We start from the raw sequence: 24,092 nt of genomic DNA on the forward strand, positions 1-24,092 counted from the left end.
TTATTCCATAAGTTTTCTAACTAATATTTCCATCACCATTAAGGCATTGGATAGTGGGGTTTATTTCATTTTAAATTTCTAAAATTTGCCAAGATTTTAAATGGCATTAAATAGTCTGAAATCTGTATTTCCTGCGTTCCGCTGGATTGCGGGGAGAGGCAGTGAGCTGGGAGCTATGGCACAGTCTCCGGCTGCCGGCAGGGGGCGCGCGACACCTCACTTTATAGCCCACATGGGGCGCGTGCGCATTCCGCTGGCGGCTTCCACGCACCTGCAGGGAGGACCAGGCTTGCTTTTACTCAGGTCGCATGAGGAGGCGATGCGGGCGCAACGTCGGGCCGCGTGACGGAAAAGTGAGGAAAGGTGAGAAGGGCAGAAAGGTGGGGAAAAGTTCGGGTCGGGCGGCCTCAGTGCCCAGGACGAGCTGGGTGTGAGCAGAACCTCGCGCCCGGGTGGGTCACCGCACAGCGAGGCGGGGTCTCTGCGAGCCCCCTGATGCCGCGCAGACCCTGGTCGCGGAGGGCCTCGGAGCTGCGCGCAGCACGTGTGGGGTGGGTGTGGACGTGCTGTTCCCAGGAGAACTTCACTTTCCAGTCCTTTCTGACGTGCACGACACCTGCAGTGTTACCAGAAACCTCTCTCTATCCCGTCACCGGTTTCCCTGCTGGCCTTCTTGACCACGTTTGCCACCACATTCGCAGTGCTTTGGACGGCTTGCCCCAAACGGGCACTCGCCCACAGAACGGCCACAAAGCCGGGGATGAGAACATGAGCGTGGTCTGTGCGGCATACCCCACCTCAGGCCCATCTCCCCTCACACCTGTCCCACTGTGTGAAAGGCCTTTTTCCAGTCGGACCCAGTGTTGCTGGAACTGCCCCGAGACTGACCCTCATTTTCACACCTTGATGGCTTTAAAGGCACAGATGACGCCAGCCTGGGCCTGCATTCCTGCAGGAACACCCAGGCCTGATGCTGAGCTCCCCTCAGAGCAGCCCACAAGGAGGAATCCGTGCATCCACAGCGTGAGCCACCCATCTACCTACTTCCAGAACATTCCATCACCCCACAGGACCCTGCACCACTGAGCTGTCACTCATCACTCACCTTTCCCCAGCCCCTGGCAACCCCTTACCCACTTTCTGTCTCTGGATTTGTCTGTTCTGGACTTTACAAATGCACAGAATCATACCTACGTGTCCTTGTGTAACGGGGCTTCTCTCACTGAGCACCGTGTTGTCTGTGTTGTCACAGTCCATCCGCCTTGGAGCAGCGTCACAGCGTGGTTCCTCTTTACTGCTGAATAATATGCTAGTGTGTGGACGCCCCGCTTTGGCTCCTCCACTCCTCTCAGCGTGGACACTGAGGCTGCTCCCACCCGTTGGCTGTTGTGAAGGATGCTGCTGTGAACATGGGTGTGCAAATCTGTGTTCAGGTCCCTACTTTCAAATCATTTGGGGAAATACGCTGAAGCAGAATTGCTGGATCATGTGTTAATTCTATGTGTATGTTTTTGAGGTACTGCCTACCATTTTCCATAGCAGCCAGACCATTTTATTTGTTTTTTTTGTATGGTAGAATGCTATTGCAGTTATGGATCTACCACATTTTGTTTATCCATTCACCCACCTATGGACATTTGCATTATTTCTACCCTTTGGTTATTGTGAACAGTGCTCCTACAAGTTTTTGTTTGAACATCTGTTTTCAATTCTTTGGGGTATATATCTAGTAGTAGAATCAGTGAATCTCATAGAAATTCTGTTTTTATGTTCTTGAGAAAATGCCAAACTCTTATACACACAAAGGTTGCATCATTTTACATTTCAAAAGTGTTTAAGGGTTGTAATTTCTCTACATTTTTGTCATCATTTGTTCTTTCTAATTTTCTTGATTATAGCCACTCGACGGTGTATGAAAGGGTATCTATTTGTGGTTTTATTATAATGTGCATTTCCATCGTTAGTAATGTTTAACATATTTTCATATGCTTGTTGACCATTTGTATATCTTCTCTAGAGAAGGGTCTATTTACCTCCTTTGTCGTTTTAAAAAATTAGGTTGTTCTTTCTATATTATGGATAATAGGTTATTATCAGACATAAAAGGTGCAAATATTTCTTTCTGAGACCTCTGTTTTCACTCTCTGGATAGCATCTTTGGATGCACACAAGTTTTCAATTGTGAGGACATCCAATTTATCTATTTTTTCTTCTGTTACTTATGCTTTTCATGTTAGATCTGAAAAATTATTGTTAAATCCAAGGCTTGAAGATTTATCCCCATGTTTTCGTCTACAGTTTATCTAAGACTTCTCTCCATTTTGTGTTACTTTTTATGTCTGTTATAAAGTAAGAGTCCAATTTCAATTCTCTGCATGTGGATAGCCAGTTGCCTAGCTGGCTATTTCTTGCAAAGACCATTCTTTCCCCAATTTAATGATGGTGGCCCTTGTCAAACATTAATCGACCATAGGTTTATTTCTGGACTCTCAATTCAAATTCAATTGATGTATGTGTGTATCTGTATACCAGTACCAAAAATTTTATATACTGTCATTTTGTAGTAAGATTTGAAATTGGGACGTGTGAGCCTCTAATTTTGATTTTCTTTTTTCAAGATTTTTTTGGATATTTGGGGTCCCTTGAAATTCCATATAAATATTAGGAACAGCTGGTACATTTCCTCCCAAAGATCTTTGGGTATCTTCATGTACATTGCTCTATATACCATTGCTTCCTTTACAACATTAAGTCTTTCAATCCATACTCATGGAATGTCTTCACATTTATTTAGATTTTCTTTATTGTTTCAGCAATGCTTTGTGATTTTCAGTGTACAAGTCCTAAACCTTGATTAAATCTATTCCTAAGTATTTTATTCATGTTGGTAGTATTTAAAATAGATTCTTTTCTTACATTTTCTTTCAGATTATTTATTGCTAGTTCAGATTTTTGTATATTGGTATTTTGTCCCATTACTTTGCTGAATTACTTTACTAGCTCCAATAATTTGTTGCTAATTCTTTAAGAAATTCTGTATATAAGATTATGTGATATGTGGTCTGTGAATCGACATAGTTTTGCTTTTTCCTTTCACATAAGAATGCCTTATATTTCCTTCCTAATTGATCTGGATACAACTTCTAGTACAATGTTGAAGAACAATAGTGAAAGGCAGCTGCCTTGCCTTCTTCTTGATTTCAGTCTTTAACATTGAGAATGATGTTTGCTGTAGTTAACAGTTCACTTTATACGGGACAGAGAGATGGTAATCAGGGGACAAGAATAACAATGTGGGATTCTATAGTTTCCTGCTCTGGTCCAGAAAAAGGGATTATTGAAATTCTAAGAATGTCATCTTAGGTGTAAAAAACAATACACAGGCTCACTTAAGGTAAAGACTGACCTTTGTTAAGGAAGCTACAGGCTAAAAATGTGACTTCCTGCCATGGCCCACTTCAGTTTGGAATTTTTATGGTCACGCCATCCTATGTGGTTATTTTCAGTCTCCTGAGCTTGTCAGGTTTAACCTGTCACCCCTTTTCCATCCACAACTTGCATTTTGTAATTACTAGAAAGATTGAACTTTTTTTTTTATTGACCTTAGGGTTTAGTCCTTTGAAATGCCAATTCATAACCTTTACCGAAAATCTGTTAGACTCCTTTTTGTTGTTGATTGTTTTCAGTAACTCTTTATATATTCTGAAATTTGGTCATTACTTTAAGTTTTAACATTTTGCTTTTTATATGTAGTTCTTCAATCTATTTTTATTTATTTGTTGTTGTTGTTTTTCCATTATATGGCTACCTGACTGACTTACACCCAAAAGCATGTCAAGTGAGGTAATATGTTCCATTTCTAGCCCTAGCTTATAAGAATCGCCAGGTTTGATCATCGTGTTCTTTCCCTATTTGTTGACAAACAGGAGACAGATAAACCCAGGGACCATGGTGGCCACATTCTCGAAAGGGTGGAGATGCAAGACTCAGTTGGTGGCCTTGCACACAATGGGGAATAGAACTACTTTCCAATCAGAAGCATATGATTTGGGACTTATGAGAATAAAAAGTAAACATCTATCAAATTGGAGCCATCATACATTTCTGGCTCTGTTTGATACAGCAGCTTTGATTACCTTAATATTGACCCATTGAAAGGAATTTGCCGTTTATTCAGGGACAGATAGGAAAACATTCGGAATGGTTCCTGCAAAAGAGTGGCAGGATTAGATTTAAAGTTTAAAATGGACAACTCTGCTCAAAGTATAGGAAATTGATTGCAATGGAGAAAGGATGGAAGGAGGGGGATTAGTTAGAAGGCTATGATTCTAGTATAGATATGATGATGATTTAACTGGATTGTCAGCACTTGAAGTGATAGAAAGTGGTTAGATTCTGGGGGGTGGGGAAATGTCTGTATAGCTAACAATAGTGCTGAGAGCCTGGAAGTGAAGTGCATGAGAAAGAAACGAATCAAGAATTATAATGTTTTTGTTGGAGCAACTGAAAAAGGATGCTGGCTTTTACTGGCTTTTTCTTTGACTGAAACTAGCAGAATTGGGGGGTGATCATGAACTCAATTAGAGATGCCTTTGAGATACTACTTATTGATGTTGAGTAGACATTTTAATGGGTCTGGAGGTTCTGGTTCAAGATGACAACATAGAGAGATTCTGAACTCATCTCCTCCCCTGCAATTTATTTTTGAGGTAAAATTTACATAGCATAAAATTCACCATTTTAAAGTGTACAATTCCATGTTCAGCACTTTCACAACATTATGCGACTATCACCACTATCTAGCTCCAGAACATTTTCATCACCCCAAAAGGAAACCTTGTACCTCTCAGGCCCTCTCCCCAGCCCCTCGCAAACAATCATTTGTTTTCTATCTCTATGGCTTTATCTACTCTAGATACTTCATATAAATAGAATCATACAAATATGTGCCTTTCGTGTCTTGCTTCTTTGGGTTAGTGAAATGTTTTTAAGGATCATCCATGTTGTAGCGTGTGTCAGACTTCATTCCTTCCCATGGCTGAGTAACATTCCATTGAATGAGCACCACTGCTGTTTATTCATCTGGGGATGCACATTGAATTGCTTCCACCTTTGGGCGATTGCGAACATTTGTGTACAAGTTTTTGTGTGAATTTATATGGTCATTTCTTTTGGCCATATACTTAGGAATGGAATTGCTTGGTTACATAGTAGCTCTATGTTTAACTTCTAGAGGAAATGAAAAACTGTTTTCCACAGAAGCTGAACCATTTTACATTCCCAAGGGCAATGTATAAGAATTCCAATTTCTCCATATCCAAACCTACGTTTATTATTCCCTCCCCCATTTTTAGCATAGCTATCCTCGTGGATGTGGAGTGGTATTTCATTGTGGTTTTGATTTACATATCCCCAGTGATTAACGATGTTAAACATCTTTTCATGACCTTGTTGGTCATCTGTATATCTTCTGTGAAGAAATATCTGTTTAAGTCCTTTGCCCATTATTTAATTGGGTTGTTGAGTTTTAGGAGTTCCTTATATATCCTGTATTTTAATCCCTGTAAAATAAATATAATGTGAATTAGGTGCCCCTTTGTGCCTTCCACTTGCTGCATCAAGGGAACGCTCTGTCTGGGTGGCACCCGGACATTGGCTCTCCTGTCAGCAGGAGTAAACTCGGGAAGGCCTCGCCAGCCTTTCTGGTTGACTAATAGCTGACCCGCCGGTGGAACACATGAATAGAATCATGTAGGTTGCCCCACTGCCATAGTAGCCTCATGTACATTGTGAAATTGTCGAAACTATGTCCCCTGCCTTCTGCCTTAAATAATTACCCTGAAACTTGTGATTCATTGTCCCCATGTTGCTGATTGTAATCATTATGGCCTAACATTCTTTCCAGACTGATAATCTATTGGAAAAAACCCTATAAAATTAGTTTCCCGGGGGACCAAGGGTTGGACCTCTCCGATAGGGATGCTCGCCAGACACAGCTGAAGCCAAGACGTTGTCTCGGTTCCCCAGCACTTTGGAAACACTCTTCAGGTGGTGAGAACTCGCTGTTACTCTTTGCCTTACTTTGCTTTATTCTGTCTATCTTACTTATTGCCTTACTTAATAAATAGTGTTTTGCTTCCTCAACTCTGTCTCAGTGTGCATGGTGAATATGTATTCCACACCCAAATTCTGTGGCCACTTAAAACGTAGCCCTTTGTTGCTACATTTTGGCGCTGAAAACAGGATACGCAACCACCATGCCATTTGGGAAGAAAGGAGATACTGAGGCTCCCGTGTCCCTTGTGCAGGGTTGGGAAGAACACCCGTTTTCTCAGCTGGCCCAGGAATGGGCTCGGGGCTCTAGCATTGCTGAAAATTGGGATACACGGGTTGCTAATGCTGAGCCTCCTTGGTTGCTGACGTGCCTGCAGTCTGTCAGCACTACGGAAAAGAAGTCAGTTGCTCACCGCAATTGGGCAATTCTAACTGCCGACCAAAAGATGAGAGAAAACAAGGAAAGCCTGCTTAAGGAATAATTGGAAATGGAAAAAGAAATTTGTGACTTACAAAGTCGTTTGTCCGTGCTACAATGTCACAATTATATTTTGGCTGATCAGGCTCGAAATTACCAGACTATTGCTGAGGCTGCAGCTATTAGGGTTACAAAATATAAATATGAAAAAAGGAGAAGAAAGGTAAATTCTAAGAAGGTACATGCTGTTATAGCCTCTGCTAAGGCAGATTGGGATCCCGATACCCGGGATGGGGATATTTGGGACGATAACAGATGATGATCAGGAGGATTGGGATGCACTGGAGGAGGAGGCTAAACGGGGAGATGAGGGAAAACCTCCGTTTGGTGCTCCTCCTATTGTGCGCCGGTGGGAAAAGAGAGAGATGGCTACAGGCCATGTAGCAGGGAAAACAACTATTGAAGATTTCACCCAACAAGAGATTAATGACATACTATCTAGATTCACCCAAAGACCAGGTGAAGATTTAATCACCTGGATGATCCTAATAGCGGATCAATGGGCTGGAGGAATAATGTTAGATTCCACTGATTGCTTGAAATTTGTATCTGTAACCTCCAACCCACGTGTGCAGGCAGCTCTTAGGGAATATCACGCTCAGGATCAGGACGGACAGACTAATCTGTTAGCCCTTGCAGCACAGGGCCTTAATTGGCAATATCCAACGGACACTTCATAGCCCTCTAGTGACCATCCATGGTACACGCTGCGAGACGGTATTATGAAATTAAAGGAAGAATGCATGAAAACTGCTGTAATGGTTGGAGAGGCGGATGCATACTGTGACACCCCTGTGGGGGTCCCTCATCATAATGTGTTGGTGCTTACCGGAACTTGATGATGACTTTTCTCCTCAGTGAAACAGGGAATACACTGGGAGCCGTCCTAGATAGGATGACCCAGTTAGGGGATTTGGGGGATTGGAGAAAAAGCACACAGCCTTCCAAAGAACAACCCCCAAATCCCAAAAAGATCTCTAGAAGAGACATGTTTCAGGCATTGTTAAAGGCTGGAGCAAAAAGAGAGGAAATAGATGGGATTCCAACTTTAGATATGTGGAAGATATATAAGGAAAAGATAAAGCATGCAAGAAAGGCAGATGTCAGGAAGGGGAACAGAGAGAGAAAAATTTTAAAAATCGGGGCTTATGGGATCTATTGCTCTGCCACCTCCACGTCAGGGTTTATACCCTGATTTGAACCCTTTCCTCCAGGCTGCCCCATAGGGATCAGGCCAAACTCTGGTGTCGATTAACATTGCTAGAAGAGATGATCGCCCACATATTGATTTGACTATTTATTAGAAAAATGGGTCCCATACTGTAGCTAGAGCTTTGATTGACACCGGAGCAGAGGCCTCTTTAGTTTATGGGAATCCACAGAAATGTAAAGGCTGCCCCTTGACTATAACTGGCACTGGGGGCACCAAAATTACAGCTAAACAGGTTACTCTTACCATGAAGATTGTGCAGTTTCCCAAAAGAGAATATTCTGTAGTAATAGTTCCTATTAAGAAATACATAATTGGGATAGACATTCTTAGAGGGATGTCCCTAAATTTAAAGGATGGGAAATATCAATTTGCCATGTGGGTTTTTAAAATCCTGTCCATTACTGTGGGGTGCCTACATATGACTCCAGTTGAATTACTTGAACATATTAAAATTGTGACATTAAAACAATATCGGATTCCTGAAGGACAACAAGAAATTAAGGATACAATACAAGATTATGTAAAAGCTGGAGTCTTGGTATCCACCACCTCTCCTTTGAATAGTCCAGTCTAGCCAGTAAAAAAGACAGATGGGTCCTGGCGCATGACTGTAGATTAAAGGGGAGTAAATAAAGTCACTCCCTCTTTATATGCTGCTGTACCCGATACTATTACTTTAATTGAACGTGTCCAAAAATTTCCAAGCAACTGGTATGCTGTTGTTGACTTGGCTAATGCATTCTTTACTATTCCAATTAATAGACAGTTTTGGCCTCAGTTTGCCTTTACGTGGAATGGGAGACAATATACATTCACTCGTGTTCCGCAGGGGTATTTCCATAGCTCTACGATCTGTCACTGGATTGTTACAGAACATTTAGATGAGTTTCCTTTGCCTGAAGGGATGCAAATCACGCGTGACATTAATGACGATTACATTGATGACAGATCCAGTCAGAACAGGACACACAGGTCATTCTAGAAGATTTAATTTGGCATATGAAACAGAAAGGCTGGGAAGTTAATCCAGCCAAGATTCAAGGGCCAGCCGAACAAGTAAAATTTTTAGGAATCAATTGGAACAAGGAACATAGGGAAATACACCCAAAAAGCTAGGCAGAAAATTTTAGATTTCCCAGTCCCGAGGATTAAACAAGAAGCTCAGAAATTCATAGAGCTATTTGGCTACCGGCGAGCCCACATTCCCCATCTGGGAATGATTTTATAACAGTTATACAAAGTTACTAGAAAGAAATTTGAATTTAAACGGGGAGAAAAAAAACTCAGGCTTTTGAACAATCGAAAATGGCAATCCAAACACCTTTGGATCTTTGGCGCATGCAAGATGGACCAATTGAGTTGCATGTAACAGCCTCTGATCAATACACTAACTGGAGCCTATGGCAGATGCAATCGGGGAAACAGGTGCCTCTCGGTTTCTGATTGTGAAAACTTCCAGAAGCCGGGCAATCTTACACCCCTTTGAACAGCAGCTCTTAGCAGCGTACTGGGCATTAACTGAAACTGAACAACTCACAATAGGCCACAATGTCCTATTAAGGCCCAGTATCCCTCTTATGACCTGGATTAATAGTGGTCCAGTGTCCCATAAAATAGGACATGCACAAGAAGCTAGTATAATCAAATGGAAATGGCATATCCAAAATAAGACAAGAGCAGGAAAAGGAGGAGTTGCTACATTACGTGAAATAATAGAGAAATTAACTGATGGCTTTGTTAAGCCCCCACTCATATCAGGACCAATATTACAATCTCCTGTAAGATGGGGCTTCTCCTATGGATCTCTATCAGAGACAGAAAACCAGCATGCATGGTTTACAGACGGATCGGCAAAATATATTGGCCAGGAGTGGTATTGGAAAACTGTCACCTATAACCCTTACTCTGAAGTAACTTTGGAGACAAAGGGCAGAGGTGGGAGCAGCCACTTAGCTGAGCTCCAGGCAGGGAGCTCCACCAGGCCCTTAAGCAAGAACAGGGAGGGCAATGTCTTATTTTCACTGATTCTTGGACAGTGGTGAACGGATTAGCCACTTGGATGCCCACATGAAAAAACAATAATTGGGAGATCCATGGAAGAGAAATTTGGGGAAAGCCATTATGGGAGGAAATCTGGGAAATTGTACAAAAAAACTAATGTATCTGTTTTTCATGTAGATGCCAAAACTAAGAAGGATACTCTTGAATGTCAGCACAATCGAACCGCTGACCAATTGACAAACATAGCCACCACCTCGCAAGATCATGAGGAAGCTGCACTGGCAAAATGGGTCTATTACCAAACTGGACACCTAGGGCCGCAAGCTATGCACAGGTGGGCACAGCAGCAGGGAATTCATGTTCCCCACTCAACATTAAAGGAAATTAATAATCAATGTGAAATATGTCAAAAAGATTGACAACGGTCCACTCCAAAAATTGTGACAGGGGAATTGGCGAGAGACAATATGCCTGCTCAAATTTGGCAAATCGATTATATCGGCCCATTACCAAAGAGTAGAGGATGCCAATATATTTGCACCTGTGTTGATACCTATTCTGGAGTGTTAGTGGCCATTCCTTTTACTCGGGCCACTCAAAAGAATACTTGCAAATTGTTAGAAGTAACAATTTTATATATATATATATATATATATATATATATATATATATATATATTCAAGTCCAGAATGATAATGGATCCCACTTTAAAGGTAAGGAGATATTGACATTTTGCCACCAACATGGCATAGAATGGTTGTATCACATCCCTTATTATCCACAAGCATCATGCTTAATTGAGAGGATAAATGGCTTACAAAAAAAAAAATTAAGGAAAATTGAGATAAAATTCATATCAACATTCTTACCTATGGCCTTACAACTGTTAAACAACAGACCTCTAGGGGATACTACTCCCCTCGGCCGTATGTTGACTCCTAACCTACAGATTAGAAAAACATCTGAACAAAGTTTACAGTGGTGGGCCATAGATGAATGTGCCCAACCCCCAAATCTGGGGACCCTAGAATCAGCAGGCAATGATCTAAGGACTCTGGAAGCGGTTGATATACCGCCTGGGTGGATTTTTACCATCCCCACAGGATTGGGAATTAAAATTCCCACCGGTCATTTCGGATGGCTCGCACCTCGATCCAGCCTGACAATGAAAGGAATGCACATAATGGCTGGAATAATTGATGCATATTATATCAGTGAAATTCAAGTATTGATGCATAATGTTACATCTGAAGCCGTCGCCCTCAATGCACAAGACCGCATTGCACAATTAATTATAACCCCTATTGCTGTTCCTCTTAAGGCTGAAGTGATTGTCAAAGGAAGTAATAATACTTTTGCAGTAATGTTTCCTGGTCAAGAAAAAATTGAAATTCTGCCCACTAATTTAAATGTTTCTTTGGGAATAAACAATGGTCTTGGAAGTGGACGGCCCTAACCTTGTTAACTCTGACTTGGATGACACCAGTGGACTCCGGACCCATTTCCTTCCAACGTGATGAAAACATCTGGACCTACCTAACCAAATGTGTGATGAATGTCTCTGATTTCTGCTTGACCGGAGGGACATACGTTAAACAAACTTTATCTTATTTGATAGGAGTGTGCCTCCCCAATGGGACTCAAGCTATGAATTTGACCAACGGTCCTTTACTGAAAAAAAAGTATATTAATGTAAACCAATTAGGCCATCCTTATCCCTATAAGACATCTGATATGTTCTCTATCTGGGTTTGAAATGTAACTTCACCTTCCCAAAGGTTTTAAACGAATTAAGGATATATCTCGTTTTGATTGTAACATTATTGTTATGGGAGGTCAAGTAACTTCTTATGTAAAATTACATTCTGGATGGTTTTTAATCTGTGGCCGGATGGCCTATTCTTATATATCTGCTAATATAACGGGGGGACCCTGCACAATAGGGTCATTTACTGTATTCATTCCTCAAAAGAGTCACATAAACATGACAACCCCTGTAATTAGAAAAAGGCATGGCCTATCCCCAAATTGTGTATCTGATCTGTCCTTATTTAGCCCTGCCAAATATGTTTCCCTTAGTTTGTTTGTTCTCCCAGCCATATCCATCGCTTAAATGTTGAGATAAGTCATTTAGCATGTAGCATGGTTAAGGCTATTATTAATGCCACCTCTAAAGCTATTTCAGAAATTAATCAAAAATTAAGTAGAGTTAGAAAAACAGTATTAGAAAATAGGGCTGCTCTTGATTATCTCCTGCTGCGACATAATCATGGATGTGAAGAGTTTAAGGAAATGTGCTGTTTTAATCTATCTGATAACTCCCGGCTAATTGAAGGACATCTCAAGGACCTTCGTGTTTTGTGCAAACGGATTATGCAGAGAGAGGGCTTCTTTGGCTTGGATTTGTCTGCTGTCACAAATTGGATTAGATCTTGCTGGCCAATTTTTAAAAAATAGACATATTTGATTATTGCTCTTATTGCTATGGTGTTATGCACCTGCTGCTGTGTTCAATAATGCCCATTGTGTGCTCAAGCATGTCGCCTATGTTAGCCTCACCACCAACAACCGTATGAAATATACACCAAGAAGAGGTCCCCAAGGGTGAAGGGCCGAATGTAAAGAAAATATAATGTGATTTAGGTGCCCCTTTGTGCGTCAAGGGAATGCTTTGTCTGGGTGGCACCCGGACATTGGCTCCCATCAGCAGGAGAAAACTCGGAAAGGCCTCGCCAGCCTTGCTGGTTGACTAATAGCTGACCCGCCGGTGGAACACATGAATAGGATCACATAGGTTGCCCCATTGCTATAGCAGCCTCATGTACCTTGTAAAATTGTCGAAACTGTGTCCCCTGCCTTCTGCCCTAATTACCCTGAAACTTGCGATTCATTGTTCCCATGCTTGCTGATTGTAATCGTTATGGCCTAACATTCTTTCCAGACTGGTAATCTGTTGGAAAAAACCCTATGAAATTCGTTTCCTAGGTGAGCCCTAGTTGGAACTCTCTCAAAGGGACTCTCGCTGGACACACCTGAAGCCAAGACGCTGTCTCGGTTCCCCAGCGCCTTGGAAACACTCTTCAGGTGGTGAGAACTCGCAGTTACTCTTTGCCTTGCTTTGCTTTATTCTGTCTATCTTACTTATTGCCTCACTTAATAAATAGTGTTTTGCTTCCTCAACTCTGTCTCAGTGTGCACGGTGAATATGTATTCCACACCCAAATTCTGTGGCCACTTAAAACGTAGCCCCTTGTTGCTACAATCCCTTGTTGAATATATGACTCAAAAGTATTTTGTCCCATTCTCTGGGTTGTCTTTTCACTTTCTTCATAGTATCCTTTAATGCATAAAAATTTTAAATTTTGATGAAGCCCCATATATATATTTTTTTCTCCAGTAGCACTTGCTTTTGGTGGAACCACTATCAACTCAAAGGTTATGAAGATTTATCCCTATGAATTTTTCTAAGTATTTTATACCTTTAGTGTTCACATTTAGATCTTTGACCATTTTTAGTTAAATTGTGTATATGGTATGAGATAATGGTCCAGCTTCATTTTTTGCATGTGGATATCCAGTTTTCCAAGAATCATTTCTTGAAAAGACTGTTCTTTCCCCATTAGTCTTGGCACCTTATTGAAAATCATTTGATCATATATGTGAGGGTTTATTTCTGGGATCTCTATTCTGATCCTTTGTTCTATATCTCTGTCCTTATGTATTAAAAAAAACAGTACCGCACTGTTTTAATTACTATAGCTTTGCAATTAGTTTTAAATCCAGGTAGTGTGAGTCCTCCAAGCTTCTTCTTTTTTCAAGATTGTTCTTGCTATTAGGGGCACCCTGCCATTCCATGTGAATTTGAGAATTAGCTTAGGAATTTCTGTGAAAAAGGATGTTGGAATTTTGATAGGAATTTTGTGGAATTTGTAGACAACGTTGGTTAATATTGATGTTTTGACAATATTGAGTCTTCCAGTCCATGGACAGCAGATGTCTTTCCATTTATTTATGTCATCTTTAATTTCTTTCAGCAGTGCTTTGGGGTTTTCAGCATACAAGTTTTTTCTCCTCCTTGATTACATTTACTCCTAAGTATTTGTCTTTTAGATGCTATTATAAGTGGAATTTTCTTAATTTCATTTTTTGGATTTTTCATTGCTCATATATAGATACACAACTGATTTGTGTGTGTTGATCTTGTACTCTTGCAACTTTGCTAAATTCATGTATTAGCTCTAGTAACATTTTTTGTGGATTCTTGGCATTTTCTAAGTATAGGATAATGTCACTGTAAATAGAGACAGTTTTACCTCTTTCTTTCCAACTTGAATGCCTTGTATTTCTTTTTGTTGTCTCTAATAGCTCTGGCTAGAAGTTTCAGTACAATGTTGAATAGCAGTGGTGAAAGCAGGCACCCTTGTCTTGTTCCTGATCTTAAGAAGAAAGATTTCAGTCTTTCATCATTGTTTATGATGTTAACTGTCCATTTTCCATAATTTCTGGTTATCATGTTGAGGATTTTACTCTCTAATCCTCATTTTCTGAGAGCTTTTATCAAGAAAGGGTATTGAATTTTTGAAATGCCTTTTCTTCATCAATTGAGATGATCATTTTCCCCCATTGTTCTGTTACTGAGATTTATGACATTGATTTTATGTTGAACCACTTTTGCATTCCTGGGATAAATCTCACTTCGGTGTTCGGTGAATCCTCCTTTGAATATGCTGTTGGATTCTTTTTGTAAAAATTTGCATATTTTTACATCTATATTCATCAGGGATATTGGCCTATAGTTCTTTTCTTGTAGTGTCTTTATCTCGCTTTGGTATCACGGTAATGCCAGCCTGACAGAATGAGTTCAGAAGTGTTCTGTCTTCAATTTTTTTGGAAGAGTTTGAGATGGAAGCCCAGCTACTTTTGCAACCTCTAAGTGTGAGGACATTCCCCAAATCAGGTCCCTCTCCCCTCCTCTCCCCTCTGTCTGCACATGCAGGTCCCTTATCTCTAAACACACATGTGTAGATGCCTCCAGATCTTTATTTCCAATCCAATCTGACCTCTCTTATTATCACCAAGCTCATACAGCAGTCAGTCTGCTCTGCAGGTCTAACAGGCATCTCAGTGTTAATATGTCTTCTGTCCCAAATCTGCTTCTCTCGTCTCTCCCATGTCAGTAATTGGCACCGACTTCCACCTGATGATCAGGCTCCCAGTCCTTGACTTGGTCTTGGTGCTAATTCTTACCTGCAGACAGCAGATTCCACTGTAGCTAATATAAGTAGTAAAGGATGGAGTAGAAGATATTGGGTAGATTATGGCATCTGTGAGAGGGTCAGGTAACCAGGAACAGTCAGAAACCATCAACAACCTGGAGAAATCTGACCAAGCTGTAGGATTGCGTTGGGAAAGTTCCCACTGCCCTGCTCCCTCTGCTCAGCACCACTGTTGCCAGGAACCAGACCTGAAGTACCCCAGACGAACCACACACCTCCACAGCTGATCTGCTGTGACAGCTACTACTTCCTTGGCTCTTTCAGCATCTTAGGTGGTACCTGTCTAGCAAAACCAGAAAACCAGACACATCTGTGATCTCAGAGGCAAGCGATCTGGGGCATGTAGCTTTGCAGCTCCAGTTTCCGCATGCAGGAGGGCACGCTAGAGATGTTTGGTCTGGGCCATGTCCAGCTAATTCAGAATGCCTCCCAGTGTCCTCCTTATCTTCTCTTTCCCTCCGTCTCCACAGCCAGCTGTCAGCCAGCCCTCTCAGCCCTGGGTGCCTCTAAGTAGGTCCTGCTTTGATCATTTCTCACAATTCCTCTCTTTCGCACCTTGAGCCCACCTCAAAGGTCACTTTCATCAAGATTGTGGCAGTTGCTTCCTGACTGGTCTCTCTGCCTTGACCATCTGAGGTCTTCACACTGCAGCCAGTGTGAGATAATTCCACTGCCTTTCCAAACTCTCTCCACAGTGGTTTCCCATGACACTCAGAATCAAAAAGAACTCATCACCATGACCTACTTATCCCTGTAGCCTTTCCAACCTGGTCTAGTTCAGGAAGCCCTCGCTCATTGTGCTCCTAGGTACACTAGCCTTCCTCAAGCACACTAGATCTGTTCCCAGCCCAGGGTTTTGCACAACTGCTCCTTCAGCCTGGAAAACCAAAGCAGCTCCCGCCTCTACTTTATCCTGGTTCCTGCACAGTCTTCACTGCCTTGACCCGCTTGTTTATTCATATTTATGTTCTCTGTTCATTGGTTTATTGTTTGTCTCCCTCCATTGGAATGTCAGACCCTCTAGGGGCCTGACTGGAGCTGTGCAGTGACTGGTGACAGGTGATCAGTAAGTACCTTTTGAATAAAGGAAACCATCTCAGTCGTCGCAGTTTATGGGAAAACTTGTTAGAAAACATCCCAGACTTTATGGATATATAGCAAGGAAGGAACCAGATGCCTAGAAATGTGGCTGCAAACAGCACAAAGAGGACGCCTGGGCTTGCCCTGTGCAGGCTCAGCTTTCCCCTGCACAACAGAGGTGTGAGAGGACAGGCTCCACCTGTGGGCCCCGAGATCTCCAGTAAGAAAGAGTCCAGGGCTGTATCCTGAACAAGCATCCTGGTCACTGTTGACTTCCCCTGAGGTCAACTCTTGGATTTGCAGGTGGTGACAAGGGACAAAGTCGCCTGCTCCAGGTGCTTTAGGACCATATGGGTTTATAAAAGATGGCTCCTGGTCCTGAAGCTGCATGAGGAGAGTAGCTGAGAGAAGGTTGAGGCAGGGAAGCCTAGGGGCCTCAAGGAGGGGAAACACAAGTAACACCCAGACCCCCAGGACTCAGAATGGTGGACTCTGCTTGGGCTAAGTGTGCTGGCTGGAGGTTCCAGGAAGCAAGGCCAGAACAACTAGAGGGGTTCAAAAAAGGCCTGTGCTGGGGGAGGGAGCGGGGCTCACCCTTGCCACCCTTACCGTCACTTGCTCTGTAACGTGAGGCCAAGAGGGTTCAGCTTGGCCTGCTTCTTTCTCAGAACAGCTGAAATTTATCCCTCAATGAGCACATTTGTCCCACAATGGGTGGGTGAGCCAGTACCCGTTTCTAGTCCAGACACAGCGAGGGGAGGGACCTGGAGATGGGGGGAGGGGCCTCTGCTGGGAGACACCCTAGATGGGGCAGGCTCTCCTGGGACCCTGGCTGCATTTCCACCACACACCAGGTGCTCCATGGGAACCCCAAGTCCCCAGGCTACAGGGAAGTCGTTTTTTCACAAGGGTCGGGGAGACACTTTATTTTCTGGAGACTGTCCAGAAACCAAGACGTTAAAATTGCAAACGTGGTGGGAGCCTGTTCAGCTCCCCAAGGAGGGTAAGGTGGGCCCCTGCCCAAGCCCCTCATTCTGACAAGGCCCAGAGGGCTCAAGACAGCATCCCATCAGCTCATTCGAACCAGAAGAGAAGGCCGGTCCTTCTATAACGTTAGAAATCAAAGTCCACTTCATCTATACCGGCGGAGATCAGGGTCCATTTGTCTATACTAGTGTCCACGCTTGTCTGTCTACATCTGCACACACTGGAGGAAATCAGTGTTCAGTAGCCTTCACCAGCGGAAATCAGGGTCCAGTCTGTCTACACCGGCGGAAGGTGGGAATCAGGTGCAAAGCCACAGCCGTGACCTGAAAACAATGGTAGGGACCCCGAGGCTTGCTGAGAACCAAGTGAAAGCTAACGCCACCGCCGCCGCCCCGCCCGCCACTTCGGGGAAAGCGCAGCCCGCAGCCCTGGCCCAGGTGAGGGCGCCAAGCAGAGGTAACGGACTCAGGGCCCCGGCCTCCAGGCGTTCGAGACCCTGCCGGGTCAAGGCACCGGCTCGAGGTGAGACCCAGCCCCTCCTCTGAGTCCGGCGAGGTGAGACCCCGCCCCCCTCCGGAGTCCGGCGAGGTGAGACCCCAGCCCACTCGGAGTCCCGCGGGGTGAGCCCCCCCCGTCGGAGTCCGCGAGGGGAGACCCCCGCCCCCTCGAGTCCCGCGGGGTGAGACCCCGCCCCCCTCGGAGTCCGGCGGGGTGAGACCCCCGCCCCCCGTCGGAGTCCCGCGAGGGGAGACCCCCGCCCCCGTCGGAGTCCCGCGAGGGGAGACCCCGCCCCGTCGGAGTCCCGCGGGGTGAGAACCCGTCCCACTCGGAGGCCCGCGAGGTGAGACCCCCGCCCCGCCAGCCCCGCCACCGCGGTCCACCCTCCCCTTCCGCCGCGGCGCGAGGAGGGGGCGCGGCCGGGGAGGGTCCACCCAGCGGACTGTGGGCTCTTCTCACGCCTCGGCTCCGGGCAGCGGCCTCTATGGAGACGTTTCTCCCTGAAGCGGGACAGAGGCGGCGCCACCATGGCTCTCAGCGCGGACCGCCCCTGCGACCTGCGCGACCAGGGCTCGAGCGTCCAGGTAGGGGACCGGCCGCCATGGGGGAGGGGTCCTGAGCGCCGCTGCTGCTACTGGGGGAGGAAGCTTTGACTTTGTCGTTGCTGGAACACAGTTTAGCACACTTTTCCCTAACTTCATGAATATTTATGAGGAAAATATGCTTTCTAGACAGATTTGCATTCCTGGGGTCTGAAGGGAGTGCAGGGGGAGGGGGTGTGAGACGGAAAGACACTTGTGAAATTGTTGCCAACGCTGGGAATGTGCCTGAGTTTTTCATTAGCTTAGAAATGGTAGGACAAACCAGTGAACTATGGTGCACGAAGGAACCGAATTTTTACTTTAAAAATACCAGGATTGACTTTTCTGTTGATTTAAATAATGAACATTGCGTTGTCAAAAAAGACGGTCATTTCAGGTTTGGAGAAGTGTGGTGGAAGATGTTTGTATTTCTCCCTGTGAAATGCAGAGTGGTTCGTCTTTCCCATTTTTCTGAGAAACTAGATTGAAGAGTGTTTGGTGTAGTGATTACAACTCTCCTATTGTTACGTATGCAATAGCATTTTTGCTTAAAAAGTCTACTTAGTACTTTCAGGTGTTTAAATAAGAACGAAACATGTAATTCAAAAATTAAGTTAAATGTGATTGAAACTGCATAACGAATAGCTTAGGAAAAGGCTGTGCGGACCCGGCTGCAGCACTGGGAGGGCTTCTCGGCTTCGTGTAAAGACATTTCACAGTGGAGAGGAATGAGGTTCGCGTTCACAGGGTCTCCGGGTCAGGAGGAACTTTCCAGCTCACTGTGTGGGAGAGGTTTGCTGTCAGTGAAACACGTCCAGATGCTGAGCGTAACAGCAACACGTTTCCTTCACGGTGGGATTGTATCTGCAGTGTTGGGCGGCTGCCACCGAGATAACAAACCCACTTCTGCTTCGGAGGTGACACCGCGTGTTGATCTCACTGTGCCGACTTAATCTGCAACCGTGCACGGTGGCCTGGGTGGGGAGCAAAGTGGACTGTCCAAGGCTGCAGATAGCAGAGCCCTGCCCTTTCCAGGGGTGGTGGGCCTGGGTGCCAGGCAGCCTTGTTAGCGGGACAGGGCTCACGTTTTACCCCATTAGAGGTGCGCTGTGTAAGTCTGGTCAGAAATGGCCTTTGTGAAATGCAGACCTTTGTGTCTTTGGCATTGTTAGTGCACGAGCATGTCGATGGTCTAACAGGAATACTTTAGTACTTGTAAAGCTCAGGAAATAAAGTTGTCCCTGTGTTTGCCCTGAGATGGGTGTTCACAGGTTGAGTCACCCAGCCCAACACAGGAGCCCCGGGTTCCCAGATCTCAGCGGTGTTTTCAGAGACTCATTCGAGCCCAGCCCACACACCACCGCTGCCTTCCTTCCCCCACGGAACTAACTAACTTGTCCTTTCTTTGTGTTTGAACAAAAGTCCAATCCCATAGAGCCTGCTGACCCTGACAGCAGTCCTCCCAGGCAGGCTATCCATCCTGCAGATGGTAGGAGGCCTCTTCCATGTTCGGGGCGGGGGGGGGGGGGGGGCGGGGGCGGGGCGGGGGGTTCCTTTACGTTGTGTCGCTAGGCAGTGGTCCTTCTGCTCAGTGTCTCTTCTCCTGCCCAGTCAGTGCAGGGCTTCTGTACCCTGTAGTCCGTGGGAGCTCCCTCACCTGCATCCCTCCGTGGTAGAGCTCACTGGTCCAGCACACTTCTGAGGGGTGGGGGAGGTGAGGGGCAGAGGCTGGCCTGAGAGGTGCTAAGTCCCATCCTGCATTTCTTGACCCAAGGGAGCCTGGGGTCCTGTGAGGAGAAAGCACCCCACAGTCGCTATGCACCCTTCCATGGGCCGGGGTAGGTGCCCTGTATAGTGGGGGAAGGCCAGAGAACAGGCTTGGGGCTTGCACATTGGATGTGCACACACTGCACCCTTAGCTGTTGGCCCTTTGGCCTAGGAGTCTGTCCGTCCGCAACTTGAATCAGTTTGTCGTTTTGTGGGCCCCCACCCCCCCCACCTACCTCATGGAGCACCATAAGGGTCTAATTTAAAAATGTATGTGGTTTCCTCTGAAGGAAACCCACTTCATCATTTAGCTGAATGTTCCTAAGTTGAAGGTTGCTTCCATCTTAATATCTGTGACCTTCCCAGGTTGTCTCTGTTTACATCTGGCCCCAAATTCTCAAAGACAGCTTTTAGATACTTTTGCACAAGTGGTCTGGCCTTACAGAATTTTCCCCAACACGGAGGAAAACCAGGTTGTGCAAAAGACTCCTTTGTGGTGAGTTTCTTTTACATGACTTTAAACTACTAATGTTTCTGAGACCTCGGGATGGGTTTAATCCATGGCAAGTGGCAGTTTGGGGAAGGATTAATTTGAAGTCTACACTAGAATGATCAGGTCAGCCAGGTAGTGAGTATGTGTACCTCTCCTTAGAGAAGTCTCAGCTGCCGATATCCCCCTGACTGGGGGACCCTCAATCCTTATAGACAACACCCTCAGAAAGGTCCCCAGTCACTCGGCCTACAGCCCCTTTTTACAGCAAGCACCCCCCAGTCCTTTTCCCTTTTGGTTTCTCCACAGGAAGGTCTCCAACGAGGGTCTGCGTTGACATCACCTGTGTCTGGCTTCACGTTGATTGCCTGTCTCCACAGGCAGCACCGGCTTTGTGTCACGCCCTGTTTCTGGTGTCTGGAATAGTGTAATAGTGTATGGCACACAGTAGGTGGTCACATGGTGTGACGCCCCCCCCCCCGCCTACCAAGCCCATTTTCACTCCCCTGACCAGTGCCAGCTTTCTGTAGGCCACACAGCTGCAGAGCCTGCCCTGTGGGACCTGAGGGAGCAGCTCGTTCTGGGAACTGTGTATAATGGCCATATCTTCAAAGCAAGCCCAAGACAGAGAAAGGCTCAGCAAGACCCAGGGTGACGTAAGGGAATGAGGGATGAAGTAAGGAAGGTGCTTCGTGTGTGTGTGTTGTGAGGTAGGGATGATGGGGGAACAGAGCAGAAGGGAGGAACGCCTGAAACTAATTTTAGCGTATGGACAGGGCTGTGTGGGGACAGAGCCAGGAGTGCAGTTTCAGGATTTCACCCTCACGTGGAAAGGTGCTCACTCGGGTAGTAAATGGCCATCAACTGTGATTGGATGGCCGTCAGCTGTGGATAGTTGGCTGTCAGCTGAGCCATTGGCCACTAATATAACTGCTGTGGCTACGCTAGCAGAAATAGGGCTAGCAACAGATGGGGCTGAGCTGCCAGGCGGCAGACTATGGATTGCGAATCGCTGTGTGTCTCCAACCCAGCCGCCAGCGAGGCTATAGTGGTATGACTCCCCTATCTATGCCTCCGTGGGTGTTTCTTCTTGGCATCACCGTATCCTGTGTTCTATGTGGGGAGCAGGACTAGAGGACCCCCGCCATGACACCCTGCACTGACAGGCTGCCGGGCAGGGACCCTCCCTTCATTGTCAAGGGGAGGAGTTGGGGTCTGGTTTGGCAGAAACACTTTGAGGTTAGCTGTGTGCGACAGGTGACCTTGCCCTTCCAGTGTTGAAGGGGTTGGGATTGAGTTTCTCAGAGCTCTGGACTCTATCCCCTGCTCCAGTGAGACGCAGGGCAGGTGTGTCGAAGGCAGTGGGTGAGCTGGTTTGGATGCAGGCTGTGCCACCTGCCCACCAGAGGGGCTTAGGTTCAGTTCTGGTTTCCGCAGTGAACCAGCTTGCTGGGTGGGCCAGCAAGCCCTCCCCACACCGTCTCAGAATGGGGATGATAACAGCTATCAACTGGACGAAATAACTCTCCAGGTAGTCCACCAAAAGAGGGCTTACTCAGGAAATTTGGGGAAAAAGCGAAATCACCGCAGCACTTTGAGAACATGCAATCCAGCCGACACCCACGTGCAGCGAGCGGTCCCACCCCTCTCCCCATGTGGCATAAATATACGTAATGTATGTATGTGTGTGTGTGTGTGTGTGTGTGTGTGTGTGTGGTGTGTGTATTCCCCCCAACAAGAAGTTTAGAACCATAAAGTCTTTAGTGAGAAGTCAGGACTAGAGAGTAACAGGAAGCTTCGCTCAATCCATAGAACCTCCCAACTCCCAGGTCAGTTTTTCTTAAAGTGCCAGTTTTGCTTTTATCATTTCCCCTTTTGGTCAAGATCTTTTTCTGCAGATCATCATTGATAACAGTCAGGTCTTCAGGTCTCAGGTTTTTCCAGTCCTCAGTCTTTTGTTCGATGTCAGAAGGACCTCCTCTGGTGGTGTTCATCTCTTACAGCAATGGGAGAGTGCATGGATTGGAAAGAGCTCGTGTCCAGTGTCGATGGACATAAGAGGCAGCTTAAGTAGATCAAAGTTAAGGTAGGGTTAGATAGAAACTAATACAACATAGCAACTGAGCTTATAAACCAGGAACTCAAGATGCTTAGAAGCATCTGTGTGAATAGAGTCCCAGAGAGCAGTTTCCAGGCTCTGGGCTCACGTGGAAGGTGCTGGCTCGGTTATTAGATGGCCATCAGCTGTTACCAGTTAGCCATTGGCCACTAATACAACTGCCGTGGCTACGTCGGACGAGGGATGGTTGGCAGAGAAGCAGACAGCGGATTACAAATCTTGTGGCTCAGGCTTCCTGTATCTCCAAACCAGCCGACAGTGAGAATATAGTGGTAATTAACCCCCTATCCATGGCTCCGCTGGTGTTGCTTTTTGGCCTCACCGTATCCTGCGTTTTTGTGCGGGGAGTGGGGACCAGAGACCCTGCATTACATCGCCTGCTTTACAATTTTGAGAGCTTTAGCTTTAGGTCATCAGAGCTGTGTGCTTCTCCAGCAGGGTTTGGTGTCTTCTTCAGGTGTGACACGTGTATCCAGGACTCTACTCCCTGCATTTAGCACCACAGGGGTTAGTTAATTGTACCCCTGGTAAGGACTCCCTCCAGCATGAGGGAGTCCTTTTTGAGTGTCTCTTCCAGCTAAATGAATCTCAGGCTGTAGTAGAGTATGAATTTTGAGTTTTTTCGTTTTCCCTGGAGTGCATGGTTAAACAATTGTTCGACTTAGGAGCATGATTATTGTCAGTAGAAGCATTAAGCCTTTACAAATTATTAATTGTAAAGGGGCCAAATGCATAGGGTGTCCTGTAATATCTCAAAGGGTGAGAGCTTATGAGCCCCAAAACAAATAGATCTGAGATTTAAAAGGTCTAACAACAATGCTTTGGCCAAGGTATTTGCAGAGTGTTTCTGTATATTTTGCCAATTGAGTCTTAATAATGCAATAGTGGGTTCAACCCATCCTGAAGACTGAGGGATGGTGAGCACAGTGAAAATGTTGTAGGACTGGCCAAACAGCACAGACTTGCTTCAGCACCTGACCAGTGAAATGGGTTCCTCGATCACTGTGGAGTTCAAGAGGAGTTCCCCAAGTAGGAAAAATCTTTTCTAACAGTATTTTAGCCACAGCAGACGCATCTAGCTTTCTGCAAGGGGAAGCTTCAGTGTAGTAAGAAAACATGCACTATAATGACTAATACTGTTTGTATCCTAAGATGGGGGGAAGCTAGTTGCCAGATGAAATCTAGTGCCAGACCCTCAAATGGCCATTTGGCAACTTAAAATCTCCAGGGGCCAGTGCGAATCGACTTCCCTGCGTTATACTCCGGGCAGGTGGGACACCTGAGGTAGGCACTTTTTGCAGCCTTACTAATCTCCCCACCAATATTGGTGCATGAATGCTACCACTTTGTCAGTAGAGCAATGGTTCAATGCATGTACAGTGGTTAGGAGCGGGAATTTTAGTGTTTCTGGTAGGACTGGATTGTTATTTGTTCTGAACCAGAGTTTCTTCTCATCAAACCAGCAATTGTTGGGTTTCCAGTCATGTTTTTCTTCTTCAGAAGCTGATTGTTGGGCTTCTCTAACCAGTTTTTCTAAATTATCAACTC

General features: G+C 45.2%; 1 protein-coding gene and 1 long non-coding RNA gene across 3 annotated transcripts in view; both read left to right on the forward strand.

The window, feature by feature from the left end:
* The first annotated feature begins 243 nt into the window (after window positions 1-243).
* On the forward strand, window positions 244-12,954 carry LOC117024482 (uncharacterized). 2 transcript variants are annotated; one of them, XR_004423461.1, is made up of 4 exons: window positions 244-363; window positions 5,906-6,051; window positions 9,924-10,080; window positions 11,068-12,954. It is a non-coding gene; the product is annotated as an uncharacterized LOC117024482 (long non-coding RNA). The 2 variants fall into 2 exon arrangements; XR_004423460.1 differs by having other exon boundaries at window positions 5,906-6,048; window positions 11,068-12,953.
* A 4,925-nt stretch (window positions 12,955-17,879) lies between these two features.
* Window positions 17,880-24,092, forward strand: part of PLEKHG4B (pleckstrin homology and RhoGEF domain containing G4B) — a 70,590-nt gene continuing 64,377 nt past the window's right edge. The window contains 1 exon segment of the mRNA XM_033110841.1: window positions 17,880-18,171. Within this exon segment, the coding sequence (XP_032966732.1) occupies window positions 18,115-18,171 (57 nt within the window). The 5' untranslated portion in view covers window positions 17,880-18,114.

The sequence above is a fragment of the Rhinolophus ferrumequinum genome, chromosome 7, assembly GCF_004115265.2.
Source record: "Rhinolophus ferrumequinum isolate MPI-CBG mRhiFer1 chromosome 7, mRhiFer1_v1.p, whole genome shotgun sequence".
NCBI lineage: Eukaryota > Metazoa > Chordata > Mammalia > Chiroptera > Rhinolophidae > Rhinolophus > Rhinolophus ferrumequinum.